The following is an 18,945-nucleotide window of genomic DNA, read 5'->3' on the forward strand; positions in this document are numbered from 1 at the left end:
CTAGGGGGGTTTCCATATTGATTCATAAACATTTGAATTTTGCCTGTACTAAGGTCCAACTTGATCCGCTAGGGTGTTATGTGTTTTTGGCTGGCACGATACAGGGTTCCGCATTTGTGCTGCTTGCTATATATATATATAGACCTCCTCCGTATAATTCTGGAATTTTGGTGAAAGAATGTGCCTTTATGCAGGAGTTTCCCTCCGCCCCAGCCATTTGCATTGGTGACTTTAATGCTGTTTTGAATGAAGCTGCCGATAGATGGCGGCCTGCTGCTCGGAGCGTGGCTTTTGGACCCACCCCCTTTGCCCATTTAATCTCTGAGCTTGGACTTGTGGATGTGTGGCATCTGCGTAACCCTTCTGTCAGTTGTTTTTCCTGCTTCTCTAGCTCGCATGGAGTATTTTCCCGTATTGATATGGCATTGCTTAAGCGCTCCCTACTTCCCTTTGTGTCTTCAGTGGGATATTTACCACGTGGGATATCTGATCACTCCCCTATATTGCTGTCCCTATGTTTTGATATACCTAGGGGGGCATCGTTTTGGAGGTTCAACCCCTTTTGGCTGACCCTGATGGGTGCAGCCTCTGAACTGATTGTGCTTTGGGAGGAGTTTTTCGTTAACAATCCTATCTGTAATGACGCTTTGTTGGTGTGGGATGCTTATAAAGCCTTCCTACGAGGTTCACTGATATCCAGAGTCGCCCAGTTAAAGATAGCTCGCAGAAAATCTGAGGAGGAGTTGGAGAGGAGGAGTGCTGAGCTCCAACAAACTTATTTGTGCAGTGGCCTTGCTGCAGACCGGGTGGAATGGCTGGTTGTACATAGGCAACTAACGGACCTACTCCTTGATAAGTCAAAACGGTGTTTGCTGTTCCATGCCCATGATTTCTATACTCATGGAGATCGCTCGGGAAAATTTCTGGCCTATTTGGCTAGACAGGAGATGCCCCACACCGCTGTGCATAGTATTACGAGTATGTCTGGTGATGTCTATACTGACATGCCTTCTATAGCTTCTAGCTTTTATACCTATTTTTTAGATGTTTATAAATCCAGAGCACAATATACATACTCAGCCTTATCTGACTATTTTGATAAGATAGATGTCACTTCTCTGAGCCCTGAGTCCCGATAATTTTTGGACACGCCCATTACACTAGAAGAGGTTGAAAATGCCGTTAGGCCCTTTCCCAGTAACAAGGCTCCAGGGGTTGATGGTCTCTCTATTGAACAGTACAAAACCCACTTGGATTTTTTTGCCCCAAACTCCTGTTGTTATTTCAATTACTGTTGCGGGATGGCACTCTTCCCCCTTCTATGTCAGAGGCACTGGTGGTGCTGATTCCAAAACCGGGTAAAGAACCTCTCCTCCTAGACTCGTACCGTCCTATCTCCCTGTTGTCAACTGATATAAATATTATTGCCAAAATTTTAGCGCTCCGACTCAACTCTGTGGTCCTGGAGATAGTTCATTGTGATTAAACAGGCTTTATGCCAGGCAGATCTACCACTGTCAATCTCAGACGATTATTTATGTATATGCAGTTGGCGGGAGATGAGTTGGACGATGCGGTAGGGGTTTCCCTCGATGCTGCCCGTGCTTTTTATTCTGTAGAATCGGTGTATCTCTGGGAGGCCTTTGCCAGGAATTTTCTGTCCTGGGTTTAACTTTTATATTCCTGCCCGGCTGCGAGAGTTGTGGTTAATGGTTTTACTACTGAGTCTTTCCTGTTAGTGCAGGGGACTCGACAGGGGTGCCCTTTGTCCCCACTGCTTTTTGCTCTTGCTATAGAGCCCTTGGCTTGCGCAGTTAGAGCTGCTACAAATATAGTGGGACTTAGAGTTGTGGGTCAAGAAGAAAAAATTGGTTTATATGCGGATGATATGATATTATTTCTAAAAGATATAGGGGTCTATTCATGTAGAAAACGAAAACATAATTGCTACTTATCACTATACATCGCATCTCTTCGATGCGATGTATAGCTGTGATAAGTAGCAATTCATGTATACTCACCCTTCCGACGATGCGCTGCGGTGTCTGGGGCTCCTGCGGTGAGGTCTTCTCCAGCGGTCCCTCCCTGCGATGCGCGGAGTCCAGCGGCGGGTCCCTTTGCGCATGCGCAGCTTGATGACCTCCCGACAGGCCGCAGTGGTTGCTGGGAGGTCGGGGGGCGGAGCCAGCACGAGGTGCCGAGCAGCGATCAGGGAAGCATTGAGCTTCCCTGATGTCTCCGCACTACAGTTCAGGTTACGCCGTCCTCAGATGGCGAACCTGAACTCCATGGAGAAGCGGAAAGCAGAGCTTTCCGCACCTTCATGAATTGCACTCACCATACAAAGGTGATGCGATTCAGGCACAGAGCGGGGGTACCGCTGGAGAAGTCAGAGACTTCTCCACGGTAACCGGCTCTGTGAATTGCGGTAAGCAGAGAAAAGCCCTGTTTAACGCAAAACAGGGCTTTTCACTGCTGCATGAATAGACCCCATATTCCCCTCCTTGCCTGCTCTCCTAAACCTAGTCCGGGAGTTTGGGTTTTTTTTGGGTGTCTGTATTAATTGGGGTAAATCTGTGGTGTTCCCGTTAAGTTCCTCTGTCACCTCCACCCTCCTACGATCTTCCCCTTCGGTGGTGCACCCAGTTTAAGTACCTTGGTAGTCACATCTCTCATTCCCCAAAAGATTTTGTCACTTTGAATCTGACTCCCCAGATTGATAGTTTGCGCATCAAGTCGCGAATTTGGCAGAAACTCCCTTTAACTGTAACGGGCTGTGTGAATATTATAAAAATGATTATTCAACCTAAATTTCTATATATACTGCAGAATGCACCAGTCTACATCCCTGTTTCACAGTTTTTGCTGATTTCCCGATATATTGCTTCTTTTATCTGGGGTGCTAAACGGGCCCGTATTGCATATAAAACACTCTGTAGACCAAAATCAGAAGGAGGCTTGGCATTACCTGACATGCAACTCTATTATTTAGCTACCCAGTTAGTACAACTCTATGAGTGGGTTGCTCCGGGGGATTACGGGAACCTACCAGTGGCTCTTCTGGATAAGGCTGGGCTCCCATTTTCTCCAATACAGTTTCTGTTGGCAAAGTCTTCATTATCCTCCCTCCCCCCTTTATTACAGCAGGCTCTTAGAGTATGGTTAGTGGCTGAGAGGCTGCTGGGAGACTCCAATGTGGATCCTTGCTCTCCTCTTTGGAACAATGTAAATTGTTCCGAGCTTTTTAGATTGGAGGGTAGCTCTGTATGGATTTCGTATGAGGTGTCTGCTGTTGGGTCAACTTTATCAGGATGGGGTGCTCCATAGCTTTGAGTATCTGTCTACTACATTTGATATTCCTAGACGTTATTTTTTTTGTTAGTTACAGCTCCGGCATGCTCTGACGGCACAGTGGCTGGGCTCTGCTCCACAACTCTCTGAATCCCCTGTTCACAAAATGATTCGCACTTTCCTTCTCGCGGGAGGGTCTCGTCTTCGTACTCCTCCCCCCTCTCCTCCTCTGGATTGGATGGGCTGACCTCCCTCCGAGCTAAATGGATGCAGGATTTAGGTGATATTGATGAGGAGGATTGGACACATATCCTGGCCTCCCCACGTGCGGCCTCGGCGAGTGCTAGATTCCAGCAGATACAACTATATATTTTACACAGAGTCTACTGGACGCCTTCCCGTCTGTTTAAGATTGGAGGCTCAACTTCTGATAAATGTCCGAGGTGTTCTTCTCCGGCTGCTGGTTTCTGGCATTTGCTCTGGCCATGCCTGTGGGTGAATGCCTTTTGAGAAAATGTCACAACATCTATTGATCATACGGGTGTCCGAGTTCCTCTGATGAATCCACGCATTTGTATATTCGGCCTTGATCTGAGGGAATGCCTCTCAGCACACTCCTATCTTTATGTAACCATAGTTCTCGCATTGGCCCATGTATGCATCGCTCGTAATTGGATGGCTCATGCTCCACCGTCATCTGCTAAATGGGTTGCTCTTGTTAATACTACTCTTTCTCATGAACGCTTTATGTATACTAAACGGAATTCACTACTGAAATTTGATAAGATATGGGGTTTATGGAGAAACTCTCAATACTTTATTGACCCCTCACTTTAAACATTGGTCATAGATACTGTCTGTGGGGATGTGTTGCTCCTGGTGCGGACCGGCCATCTCCGCGCTCCTCCCCCCCCTTCACGCAATACAGCGCGTATTTTGTTCTTCTTCTTTTTTCTCTCTCTGTAGTTGAATAGGATTATTCGAAAAAGTGAAGTGAATGCTGCTTGGTATTCACACAATAACGCTACTTTACAGAGGTGTTAATTGGAAAGCACAAATTTGACTTTGTAATGGTTTAACTGCACTGTTTATTGTAATGTTTTTATTTTTATTTTTTTGTTTTCTCTGTTTTTGTTCTTTTTTTCATTCTCTTGCAAAAACAATAAAAAACACTTGATTCAAAAGATAACATATGACATACATATCTTGCCCATATTTTGTCATAAAAATACACACAAGTAAGGAAAAAAAACAGTACCCACCATTTTGTTTCTTCCCCTTTTTGTCCCTCTTCCCCTCCCTCCCTCTTCCTCCTTCCCCCCTCTACAATACACATTTATATGCATACATTTTGTTTACCTCATCTGCACCCCAGATACATGTAAAAAAAATTATATTTTCACACAGATTTCAGTAAATTCAGCAAATTTTCTTACATTTCCTCCTAGTTTCCAGAAACAACTTACTCACCTTCCTTATACCAAACATTTCCCTGGACCCCCTTTACAATTTAAAGTGTATACTAAATATCAAAGTTAGTTTTCGCAACATAGTGTTTTTATTGTTATTGCTGTACCCCTCTTCTGGGATTTTTTTTTATAAAATACCCTGTTTTGCTGCTAGGGCTATAAGAAACAACAGGAAGACTTCTATAGATCCTCGGAACTTCACAGGGTTGCTGTCAGGGAGGTCTTGCAGCACATGCAGTTGGCGGGAAGTAGACTGGCACGTGACTGCAGATTGCACTACAGGGGTCTTCTGAGATAGCCTGCTGGAGAGAAGAGCAGCACTGGCTGAGATGGGGAGCCAGGCACTGACACAGGTGGCCATGGCTGGGCAGTGATTGAGAAAGATCCAGCACATGCTGTGAACTCTGAGGAAGTGGTGGTGAAACAGGGAGACAACTCACGGGTGATAGTGAGGGAATGGATGCCAAAATTCAGAACCAGGACTTCATGGGAGAGAATTGTAGACAGCAGCATCAATGCCAAGGAATGGGGCAGCACACAGGGTAGGGGAGATGGGGAATGCTATCTGCTTGGTCCGGGGGGAAAGGAGTCTGCCACAGGCCCTTAGAATCCTGCCTATTTAACCTGTAGGAAGACATGGCCCTGCCTGATCCTTGGGGTCCCTCTGGACCCTGGGACCCAGTACAGTTGTCCCTTTTTGCCCCCCTGTAACCCCCCCTGTAACCCTGTCACCAGGCCTGAATCTATGGCATGAATACAGACTCTGCAGTCATTGAGCTATGTTACAAATGTGTTTAGGTTAGTGTTAAAAATGTTTGGTGGTGTTATTATTTATTCCATGCGGGATACCAGTGAGGCATGGTAAGGACAAATCTCTGCTGGAGTGTTCTGGAGTATGACAGGTGAGACTCTGCCTTCCCTGCATTCCTCGATTGTACATCACTGCTGCACACTTTGTGATAATATATGCCAATGTGTACATACAGCAAGTGCTATCATTTGCTAATTCATCATAAATATGTTTTGTGCTACTTTATGCTGCTAACAATTTTAAGGATGACGCTGTGCGGAACTTACTGTAATGTAAAAAAGTTGGGCTGGCACCAAAAGGAAGGTCCAAGTCTGATACATTGAGCATCCCAACAAACCTGTAATGTTATTCTGACGCTGACCAAAATACTTTACTGAATGCTGTAGATTAACCTCCCCCCCAAACAATTAGGATTGATTATTGCAAATCTTCAGTAACAAATATATGATGATCAGTGGATCAATGCCCAACTCTCATGTAATGAAAGAATAAGAACGTCCAAGGGCAAAATGTACTAAAGTTTGATATTGGTGATTTAAGGGATTTGGAATTCTGTTTCCATTTGGCAAATTCAACTCACATCCCAATAGAAATCAAATTTCTGAAAAACATTGATGTTTTCCCATAGCCCAACATAGAATCCCCTCATTTACTAAATTTAAAATTTGAGATCAAACCATAAAATCGAACCTTAAACCCCCAAATGTTTAGAATGATGTTAGACATTTGATTTTGGCTTCTAAACCCATTCTAATGGTAGGAAATTGAAAGTAATTACTTTTTATGCACCCAAAAGCATGTAGGGTGGTGTGGAAGTAGTAATAATGGATGTCCAAGGTTATGGTATGTTGCGCACTTACCTGCACAATGTAACCCACAACCTGACTGAGATAACCCTGGAGGATCAATCAGAGCACCATCAGCAGCTTTATGAGTTGAATAGTGCACATATTTATACTTATATACATCATACTTATTCCAGTAATGTGCAGTAGATAGCACCAGAGCACAATATTAAGCAATTTGGCTGGAAAATATATAGACATTTTAAGTCACAACTAATCTGGCTATTCTTAATCAACCCATGGGACAGCGCTAGGGTCCCCTAGTTCTCAGACCTACAGTGCTGCCGGTTAGAGAAGAGGGGGCCCAGACGGTGTCAGCACGCAGGCCTCCTGCTCTCTAGATTGATGGTTCATGCATGTGAACCCTTGTTGACAATATATATTTAAAGTTCATGATCAAATTGACTTAAATACTAATTAAGTCACCTGTGCTCAAGCTTGGATATCCTTCAAATGTGAACTGTATTGGTGGAGTTTGGGAAACTCTGGCCTAATTTGTTGTCAGTAGATACGTGTATGATATGTTAGAGAAAGAACTTCTATGTTCCTTATTTTTTGTTAAATTAATAAATAAATGAAAAATTAACGAGGTTCTTATTTTTTTCAGCAATTGTTTTCTTTACAGATTTGACACAGTGGCATTTGATTTGCATTGGTATTTTTGGTAGACCAACAACGAGAACAGGTAATAATTTTGTAAGTAATTAATTCAATATTTTTATTTAGATAAATCAATCTTATCTTAGATCCTGCTCAAGTATTTTCTTATCTTCTCTTAGTTAGTTCTTGCTTCTTATATTTTATTTTGTTTCACTAAAATCAATATATTTTAGGTAGATGCCCCACAGTCTGCCGCAGAACCCGGACCCTCCTCTGCAGTTTCAGAGAAAAGATTTAGGAGTCTATGTAAATTTTTTGTAATGTAAAATATACATCAACTCCACAATGTAAATTTACAGTATTATGCCATCCTTACCAAAATTACATTGTTTCTTGGATTTTTCCAATGCAACACAGATATGGATACTTGAAGTGACACAGAGCTGCAAAATACAGCAATGGCCTACTGTACTGTACAGCTATATACTGTTGGTCACCAAAATGCTGCACTGTACTACTATATATATACTGCTCACAACAATGCAGCACAGATATGGATACTTGCAATGACACGGAGCTGCAAGATACAGCAATGGCCTACTGTACTGTACAACTATATACTGTTGATCACCAAAATTCTGCACTGTACTACTATATATATGGATCACAACAATGCAGCACATATATGGATACTTGAAGTGACACGGAGCTGCAAGATACAGCAATGGCCTACTGTACTGTACAACTATATACTGTTGGTCACCAAAATGCTGCACAGTACTACTATTATATATAGTATATACTGGTCACACAACAATGCAGCAGATATTGAGCACTAATCAGGATACTGTCTAGAACTGAGTCTGACACAGAGCTGCAAGATGCAGCAATTGCCTTCTGTACTGTACTAATATAATATACTGGTGGTTCCCACAATGCAGCACACTGAGCACAGATATTTGCAGCACACTGAGCACAGATATTTGCAAAACACTGAGCACAGATATGGAGCTTTTCAGGGAGAGAACGTAGCCACGTCCTCTCAGTTCAATCTCAAATGCACGAGTGAAAATGGCGGCGATGCACGGCTCTTTATATGGAATACAAATCTCGCGAGAATCCGACAGCGGGATGATGACGTTTGGCCTCGTTCGGGTTAACCGAACAAGGCAGGAAGATCCGAGGCTGCCTCGGACCGGTGTAAAATACCTGAAGTTCGGGGGGGGGGGGGGGGTCGTATCTCAACGAACTGAACCCTCTAATCTCTAAAAATAATATGAATGTTTTTCTAAATTTGAGGCCAAGATTGACAACATCCATAGTCTGAGAAAAGTTGAGTCACAAATGAGAGACAATTTGGTCAAAGTGAATCTTCTTATCGAATGTGTGGTGAAATTCCTTTCAGCCCAGGAATGTAAAGCACAGCATCAATCCCGATGGTGGCTAGTTTCCAGCAATGTCTACACTGGTTGCTTACAACTTGGACCTGTTGGTAAAGTTACAATTGGGAAGAATTACCATCCAAACAAGACTAATTTCTGCGGCAATATCTGGACCTCCATCTCAGGAAACAACTTGACCAAGACCTAAAAAAGACCCTGTGACCAAAAGAACATCAGCAGCAGATGCCCAGAAGCAACAGGGAAGAGGTGGAAGAAAATGTGGAACCCCCCTGAAAAGCACCCAAGGCAGTGAAATATTTATTTTTTAGTCTTATTCAATTTTATGCAATTATTACAGAATGTGTTTGTATGGTTATTGTAATATGGATAATTATGATGGACTAAGCGCCAATAGAGTGTGCATAAAGGTAATTCTCCACTATTAGAGTAATAATACTTTTATTAATTGTTTAAAACAGTTCTGACATATATAAAAATGGACATACATAGTAACAACAGTAATTTAAGTGACCTTAATACTGCTCAATCAATACATTCTGGGTATTGTGCAATTCTAGCCCTTTAATCAGTGGTGACTGTTTGATCCTCAGTCCAGTTTATGCGATATGCTCGACCCTAATGGATTTAGGACTCATCACTCAACCACACAGGCATTCTTGTGAATGTTGAGTTTAAACACAAATGGGATTGGTAGGATTTTCCTTAACCCTATAATTATTGCTCTAACAACCTGCTGATAACCGCTGGTGGATAGCTGCTTCTTTTGAGGTTTGAGACCGCTGGTGTATTCCATAAATCAGATGGATTATAAATCAGGCTATGGGTAACAAACTTTCAGGGTATTTATAAGCTTTTGTTGTATTTAAAAAGAATGGTGCCTATTCAATTCGTGACGGCACTTTTCGACAGCTTTAGGTCGTATTTGCATTTGACCTATTCAATGACAGTGCCATTTTTCTGACTTTCAGAAAAAAAGTGACACTGTTGAAAAGTGCATGTATCGGCAAAGTTGGATTGGCATGTTGAAAAAGGGACCAAAGTAGTGGAAAAAGCCCGCAAATTGAATATTGAACTGTTGGATCCTCTACGTTGGAGAGGATCCATCAGGAATTGAATAGACCCGTATGTGGTAAAACTGCAGCTGTTTAGTGGTTGTATTCCTAACTCTTTTTATAGACTATTAATTCCAATAAATGGTGAATTTGTTAATACAGTGCAGAATTCTATTAAGTGAGATGGCAAAGCAAAAGCTGAATTAGAAGATTGAATTGCTAAAAAAAATTCCATGCAATTTAGCTCATCTTTAATTGAGTTTTTATAACATTTGTCACCTACTGTAAATCCATTTGAATATTTTTTTTATGCATGATATTTTTATTGAAAGAAAGATGTACAGAATGAGAAACAGGAATTTAGAGCAACAAATACATTTTAAAAACCTTGTAGTCGTACATACGAACAACTATCTCGTAAAGAGAAAAATGGGACAGTACAGATTGGTTCAAGGGAAACATGTTGCATCAAGGACGGTATTATGAAACCATTGAGTAAAAAAGGAGCAGACTTGTCCAATTCCTGTTTCACAAGTACACAATAGAAAATGCCTTTAAATTCAAGGGTGTGCACGAAAAACACTTTGCATGTGGATGACGTATACAAACAAAGCAGGGTGTCCCTACTGATAAATTTGTTTAATCTAATATTATATCCATAAATATTTTCACACATTGTTCTAATTATTATTATTATTATTATTATATTATAATTATCATTATTACAGGTTGAGTATCCCATATCCAAATATTCCGAAATACGGACTTTTTTGAGAGAGACTGAGATAGTGAAACCTTTGTTTTTTGATGGCTCAGTGTACACAAACTTTGTTTAATACTCAAAGTTATTAAAAATATTGTATTAAATGAACTTCAGACTGTGTGTATAAGGTGTATATGAAACATAAATGAATTCTGTGAATGTACACACACTTTGTTTAATGCACAAAGTTATAAAAAATATTGGCTAAAATGACCTTCAGGCTGTGTGTATAAGGTGTATATGAAACATAAATGCATTCTGTGCTTAGATTTAGGTCCCATCACCATAATATCTCGTTATGGTATGCAATTATTCCAAAATACAGAAAAATCCGATATCCAAAATTCCTCTGGTCCCAAGCATTTTGGATAAGGGATACTCAACCTGTAATAATAAAGGTACACTTGGAAACCTAAAAAGCAAAAATGCAGAAATTGAAGGGAAAGGTTTTGAAAAATAAAATTGTCCCAATTTTTATGATTCAATAAGTATATATTGTCCCAATTTTTATATTTATTCTGACGGAGAGTACAATTATATATTACAATTTTTAATGTAAACATTATTTCTAATACAACGTTTCATGGAGGATGTCAACAGTTTCTTTCTTTCAAATTCCAGTTCACATTTGAAATTTCTAACATTCTGCATTAGCAAATCCACAGACAGTAAAACCCAATCTGTATGCAGGTGAATGTTCTGTGCCATGCTTCTCAAACTCAAAAGAGTTCCATGTGCATGATATTTTCTAAAAGGCTTACTGTACATGATTCTATAGACAACGATTGTTCAGTCTTCATTAAATGCATAACTACTGTATTTCCTATGTGTTCATTGTATTGTAAATAAAAGAGTAATATAAAACTATTGTAAATAAAAGATTCATATTAAACAGCAACATACACATTTGGGAATGCTGTATTTAACAGAGTCATCATAAGCTAAAATTAGGGGTATATTATTTGAGTCCAGTATTTCCTAGACCGGCAGACGGGATGCTGGTGTTTACAGTACCAACGCTGGCATCGCAATCTTTGAAATCCCAACAAAGGCAAGGTAAGTGTGTCTCCCCTTTCCCTACCCCCTAACCCTTCTTTCCCGCAGCCTAACCCTAACCTCCCCCTTAGTGCCTGACTCTAAACTCCCCCCGGTGGTGAATAAATCTAACCCTTCCCGGCAGCCTAACCCTAACCCTCCTGCCTTAGTCCATAAACCTAACCTCCCCCCTAGTGGTGTCTAACCCTAACCACCCTCTGCTCCAGTCTAACACTAATCCCTCCCGATGGCACCTAAACCTACCTTCCCCCCTCCCACTATACTTACAGTCTGGATGCCGACTGTTGGGATTCCGGCATCGGTCTTTTGACCCTGTCAGGATTCCGGCATCGGTATTCCAACTGCCAGGATCCCAACAGCTAGCATTTTAACATCATCCCCTATTATCTATAGAACAGTCTTGTCAAAGTTGACAATGGCTGATAGATATAATATTGTGATAAGAATAAATAATAAACCCTGACTAGCTTAACATTTATTCCTATTGGTTTTATTAAACTATTAGTCAAAACTACCAACGATTGGAGGCTTTGACAAATCACGCCTTAGAGCTGACAGAAAGTGAACTTTGGTCTATGTTATGTACATACCATATATTTTGTTATGTCGATATAACCGAGTACTAATAAAAATAATTTTCAACCTCTTTGACAAACAAGCCAAGTGTTTTGTTGGAAAGTAGCATAAAAAGAAATTAGGTCAATATAAACCCTACATTTTTAGTAGCAAAAAAACATTTTTAATTCTAAATTTTATAAAGGTTTGTTTTAAATCATTATTCCTTAGAGTATAAATCAATGGGGTTCAGCATTGGTGTAAGAATGATATAAAATATAGAGATTAATTTGTCTGTTCCCCCTACAGAAATTGACCTAGGTTTCAAGTAAGCAGCCATACATGAGCCATAAAACATTATCACAACTATCATGTGAGAGCCACAGGTGGAGAACACTTTCCGCTGCCCGGCAAAAGATTTAATTTTTAAAATGGTTAAAATAATTTGAGAATAAGATATTGCAATAAATGTCACTGGTGCTATGATAATAATCACACCCACAATATAAACGACTGATTCAATAAGCAAAATATTTTCGCAACCCAGTGATAACATTTCTGGAACTTCACTGAAAAAATTATTAATTTCATTATTGCCACCACGATTTACATTGAGTGTTAGAGCAACATGGCAAATAGAGAGAAGAAACCCACATATCCATGTACCGATGGCTAATCTCACACAAACCATCTTATTCATGAATGTAGTATAATGTAATGGATAACATACAGCTACGTAACGGTCATAAGCCATAACAGCAAGCAGATTGCTCTCTTTTTTCCTTAAGGAGAGAGCAACATACAAGTGTGTCGCACACTCAGCATAGAGATAGTTTTCTTTACTGATATCCAATCTTCCAACATCCTCTGCACAGTAGTAGATGAATAGCAGAGATCTAGACATGATAGATTGCCAAGGAAGAAATACATAGGCGTGTGAAGATTGCCATCAGACAGAATTAGTATAATTATGGTAATGTTTCCAATTAATAGGATCATGTACACAAGCAGGAAGATACAGAAGAGAATAAGTTGTGTCCGGGGTTGGCTGGAAAGTCGAAGAAGAATAAAATCCATTGTAACTGTATTATTTTTCCAAGGCATGCTTTATTTAAAATGGGGAAATATATCTCCGTGGTATGTAATTTAATATTATGCTCATTAATGTTGGTTATACATTCTAATGATCACTTTGTAATTATCTTCACCATAATGTAACAGATAAAATGCCTGTAACTTAAAATAAAGAAAATATTATGCGGTGACATGCGGGTGGCACTAATATATACTGTACTTGCGTTTTAGGTAGACTTTCTTTTGGAGATGATGTGTGCGCAGATTAAGATATTGAATAGTCACAGACCAGCTGAGGACTAACACTCTGAACAGTCCAGTTACTTAACTAGTGGTGTTGGTTTATTGAAAGATAGCAGATACAGCGTACTCACTGTTACACACTGGTTCTCATGGATCGGCGTTTAAGCGTAGTGTGTGATCATATTACTCAGCAGCCACAAAGTGTATGTTGGTACATGGTAGTGGTGCGGAAACACTGGGATCATTGTGGTTTGCAGGTAATCGCAGGTCTCTCTGGAGCTACAGTAAGTGTCTTCCACTGTGATGTGTCTCAAGACAAGATTGGCCCTGCACATGCTCAGTAGAGATCTCAGCATTCATCTTTAGATAGGGCATGAAGCCTCCCTGGAGAACAGGAAATTTGGAGTATCCGCTGTAGCACACTCCTCTTTCAACACTTTCTGACCATCTGCCCCCTTCACTTTCCCCTCACAAATTTAAAAGTATCTGAATATTTGTGAAGGCAGTAGAAAAATACTGTGCTTGTGCCAGAGAATGTCCTAACATCTGGGATAAGGTTGTGCAGATGACTTCAGATCAGTATTCTGGACCAAGTGAGGTTCTGCTGCTTCCTGGTGATGCGTGTGGATTATTAGATTTGCACTTAAAAGGTCTACAGTCAGTAGGTCTACCACTAATTGGAGACATGCCTTAGATTGACAGGGGCAAAAGGTTGACAGTGTCAAAAGGTCGATATAGAATAGGTAGGCTGTAGGAAAGGTTGACAGGGTCAAAAGGACAACATGTAAAAGGTCGACACAAAAAAAGGTATACTTTTTTTGTTTTTTTTGGGTGTTTTGCCATTTTTCTGCAGCAAACAATCCCCATTAGTGTACTATGCCCCTCGCCATGCTTTGGGCAAGGTGTCTCACTCCGCTAACACTCCACTCAGCACAGGTTACTATTCCCAATCATAGTCCACGTGGATCATAAGGTATGAAGAAGTAAAAAAAAAAGTAAAAACAAATTGTGTCTACTTTATGTGTGTTGACCATTGTCATGTCAACCTCTTGACCCTGCTGACCTTTTGACCCTGTCAATCTGTTGAACTGTATCTTTTACATGTCGACCTTTTGACCCTGTTGACCTAATACATGTCTATCATTAGTGGTAGACCTATTGACTGTAGACCTTCTTAGTGTAGAGCTATAGTACGGATATCCTGGTTACATTAGCTACCACTTAACTTGGGAAACAATTGAAGTGAGCAAGACACTAAAGATAACCACAGCCGAGCCTGGAATTGGGTTGCGAGTTTGCTTGCCTTTTATGCAACTGTCACTCATGGGTCTTTCAGTGTTGCTCACTGTGATCCCTGTTACCATTCCATCTAGCAGTTTCTGGACGTTGTCATATCCTAGATGACCCAAACATTTGTGCCACAGCTCCATCGACTGGTTTGTATCAGTAGCCATCATTGCAGTATACTCCTCAGTGTGCAGGACATACAGTTGGTTGCACCGGGTTGCTGAAGCAATAACAGTCCCTTCTTCTTTTCTTTTTGCACCATACACTTGCCCTTCTCAAACTGGACTCTGAAGTGCTTTTTCTCTAGGATGCTGATAGCAATGAGATTACTTCCAGAATCTGGCACGTACAACACATCTTGGATATCTGTAACAACAGTTTCTCCTCCAATTCTTAAATGCACTGTGATTGTCCCAGCTTGTGATGCAGTAAGGACTTTATTTCCAAATCCTGTAACTGGGTACACACAGCGTTGAAGAATTGAACCAATGCTGATTGCAACTGAAATGCTTAGTGGCCCCCGAGTCCATGAACCAGCAATTCATCCTGTGACTGTCTGCTACATTTAGTGCTGACTCATTTGACTTGTCATGTTTCTTCTGCACACCACTGGAATTTCTCATTCTACAATCTGAAGCTTTATGTCCTATCTTGTGACATACAAATTATTTGAACTTGTGCTTTTTAGACTTTGTGCCCTTTGTGATCAAGGCAGAACCCGCAGCTATGGTCTCAACAGAAAAATGTTATTGCAACTGTAGTAGCTTGGCCCTTACAATCTCTGTTGTCAGCTTAGTATCATTTGACTCTAAAGCAACCACCAAAACATCTAATTCTGGTGTCAGATTCCGCATCATCACCATTGCCACTTCTTTCTCATCCTCCTGTGCCCCCTCAGATGCCAACTGCTCAGCTATCGACAATAACGTATCAATATAATAGTTCATGTCCTTGCAGGCACTTAGTTTTGTTCCATATAGCATGCATCTTAAACTTATTCTTCTCATCAGACCTCTGTCTTCATACGCATTTTGCAGGGCTGTCCACATGTCCTTAGCTGACACTTTCCCACTGATTATTGAATAGACATGCTGCTCCACAGCTTAACCTATCGTCCCGATGGCTTTGTCTACCTCATCTGGGTTTGGACCTGCTCCTGAGTCTATTGTGACCTTCCACAAATTTTCCAGCTTAAGCTGCATCTCTATGGCAAACTTCCATGTAGCATAGTTCTCTGAACCTTTCAGCTTAGCAAAGTTCTTACTGTGTCTTGTGTTATACATCTTCCCAGCGCTTCTATAAAATGTAACTTTTAACTTTATCTGTGTGTTCTTTTATTCTGTGCTATCTACTCAAACACTCAGGGGTTAATCTTCAAGCACGCGGGTCTGGACCCATAACCTGCTGGCAGAGTATTGCGGTCCCTGGTGCAGTGACGTTAGTCCACACACCTGATGAGTTTAAACAGCAATGTAGGTTTATTTCGTATACACACAGGTGACTTGGATGTATTGTTATAATAGGCAATTGGCCCCTTATATCAGACAAGGTAACACAGTGATGGTAGCAGCTCTTATCAGTATGCTCATATGGTTGCGGTATGTCAGCAGGGGAAGTCTCTGGTGGTAAGGGATGGAGGACTGCATGTCCATGCAGTCTGACTCCCGCTGTGAAGTGAATGCACCCACCCGGCTCTCTGATAGCTCCGGCAGCGCAGTACATGTAGGAATGCTGTAAGTCTCTCACTCTCTGTTCACACTGAGCTCCGCTCTCCTGTCTCAGCTCTCAGACTGAACTTACACTGTCACTAAGGTGGAGGAACAGAACATGCGCTAGGCTCCACCTCCCAAAGACACTGGCACTAGGGGATGAACACTGGAGTATGCACCCATGAGATCCTATGTATGAGGAGACAGGTACAGAGCACACCATTTACCAACACTATAGACTATAAAAGGGATTTGGACCCTCATTCAGCTAAGTCGCAAAATCTGCTGCTGAAAAAAAGCAGGGGCCCACCCAGCACAAGGCAAGGCTGCCCAGCGTGAGAAGCGCCACCCTTCACTGCGTTTAAAACGATGAACGCAATGCAGGCAGTGCGACTGCCGGGGTTACCGGTAGCTCCTCAGCATATGCAGCATAGCTGCGTATGCAGGCACATGGGCACCATGTTTTTCCTCGCATCAGGTTAGCACCATCGATGGTAAAAGTTTTCAACATAGAATATCGATGATGTTGAAACTTCGGTGGTTGATGGCCATCCCTACTTAATACACCTACCCCCCGCCCTTCTCTTTTTGCTTCTCCTCCTCTGATCTGCCTCCCTCACAGCACAGCTGAGTGGAGTAGCTGGACTGGGACATCTGCAGTGAACATAGAAGTTAGCATAGCCGCTCACTGGACCCTGCTGCCTGCATTACATCAAGTACTGTCTTTTTAATTTTTTATGCACAAATTAACTTTTTTTTGTTAAACTCAAACCACTATATAATCCCCATATCAGCTTGTCAGCTCTCCAGAGCACACCCTGGTCAGTAGCTGCTTGCACAAAGAACAGAGAATGGCAGTACTTACTTACTGTACATCTGGTCTTCCAGTAATGCAGAGCAGCATGAAGTACTGTCTATGGGGGATAGGGTTAATCTGCTTGTGCGGAGGGATGAGTAGCAAGCAGCAGCAGAGGTTTTCTTCAAGTCAGAGCTGGATGGTCACTGGTCCTTTCTGTAGAATAGAGAAGCTGGACGAGCAGTTGCAGAGAGAAAGGGGACGTAATCACTCAGACAGCTGGGTGGGGCGGAGCACACTAGTGGGCAGCTGCAGCAGCGCTGCCTGGCTAGCTGTAATGTAGGCTGTGCCCGGCTCAGAGAAAGAGCCAGGCACAACTCACTGCTACATTTATCACAACGGGCTGAAGCTAGCGGCAGTGGGGCTGGGGTAAGTACTGCCCTGCGGGTGCTGCCTGCCAGCCACTTCTCTGCCCACAGAGCATATGCACTGTATATGCTTCTGTGTGCCAGGCACTAACCTAGTTATGGCCCTTTACACACACACACTCCACTGCAAGAAAATGGATTTGGTCACAAATCCTGTTTATACTGCATTCATGGTCTTCACTTGAGAGCTCATTGTTATTCAGTTACAATAATCTTCATTGAAAAACACATTTCAATATACTGCCATACCCAGGATACAGACCTATGACCTGCTGAATTCTAATCAAGCACCCCACTCATTGAGTTATTTGATCCTGCATAAAAACTATAAACACTATATTAAGCTACTGGTACTTCTATGTATTGTGCAGCCACACATCCAATCCCTTGCAGCCACACACTACACAGATCTGCTAAGCCGCAATGCTGATCATTTTTTCACAAAGTACAAGGTAAGCTTCAAATAGTTAGAATTCTCTAGCTTATAATTATCTACCTTTCTATGCAAAGGCAGATAGCTCAATGACTAGATTGCCTGACTGCAGTGCCACAGGCAATGGGTTAGAATCCCGGGTATATCAGCATCTTGGAATGTAATAAAGGACAGTGTGACTAAATAACAAAGAAATCTCAAGTTGAGTTCATGAACGCTGTATATGTATTAGCGACAGAAGGGGTAAGGGTAGGAGACAGCGGCGGTCAGGAGACACTGCAGCGCTATGTGCGGTGCCCCCTCTGCACACACCTAGTTACAGCCCTGCATACATATCACGCCATACACACATTGCACATAAATACATACATATCACATCATACACACATACACAAACATACATATCACACCATACATACATATCACACCATACACATATACACATTGCACACACATACATATCACACCATACATACATACACATTGCACACACATATAACATCACACCATACACACATACACATTGCACACACATACATTGCACACCATACACACGCATTGCACACACATACATAGCACACCATACATACACACACACACACACACACACACACACACACACACACATATTGCATGCACATACATAGCACACCATACACACACATTCCACATACATACATACATACATACATACATAGCACACCACACACATACACACACACACACACACACACACACATTACACCCATGTACATAGCACACTATACACACATACATATTGCACACACATATATATCACACCATACACACATACATATTGCACACACATACTGTACATATCACACCATATACACATACAAATTGCACACATATACATACATTGCATACCATACACACACATTGCACACACATACATAGCACACAATACACACACACACATTGCACACACATACTTAGCACACTACACACACACACACACACACACACACACACACACACACTTGCACACCATACACATATACACATTGCACAAACATACATAGAACACCACACACACACATTACACCCATGTACATAGCATACTATATGCACATACATATTGCACACACATACATATCACACCATACACC

The 18,945-nt window shown here is 41.6% G+C and overlaps 1 protein-coding gene across 1 annotated transcript; it reads right to left on the minus strand.

Moving 5' to 3' along the window:
* Window positions 1-12,065: 12,065 nt before the first annotated feature.
* On the minus strand, window positions 12,066-12,749 carry LOC134943579 (putative olfactory receptor 2B3). The gene has a single exon (XM_063932341.1). It carries the CDS (start codon window positions 12,747-12,749, stop codon window positions 12,066-12,068), a length of 684 nt encoding a protein of 227 aa, XP_063788411.1.
* Window positions 12,750-18,945: the final 6,196 nt, after the last annotated feature.

This window comes from Pseudophryne corroboree, chromosome 7, assembly GCF_028390025.1.
Source record: "Pseudophryne corroboree isolate aPseCor3 chromosome 7, aPseCor3.hap2, whole genome shotgun sequence".
In the NCBI taxonomy this organism is placed as follows: Eukaryota; Metazoa; Chordata; class Amphibia; order Anura; family Myobatrachidae; genus Pseudophryne; species Pseudophryne corroboree.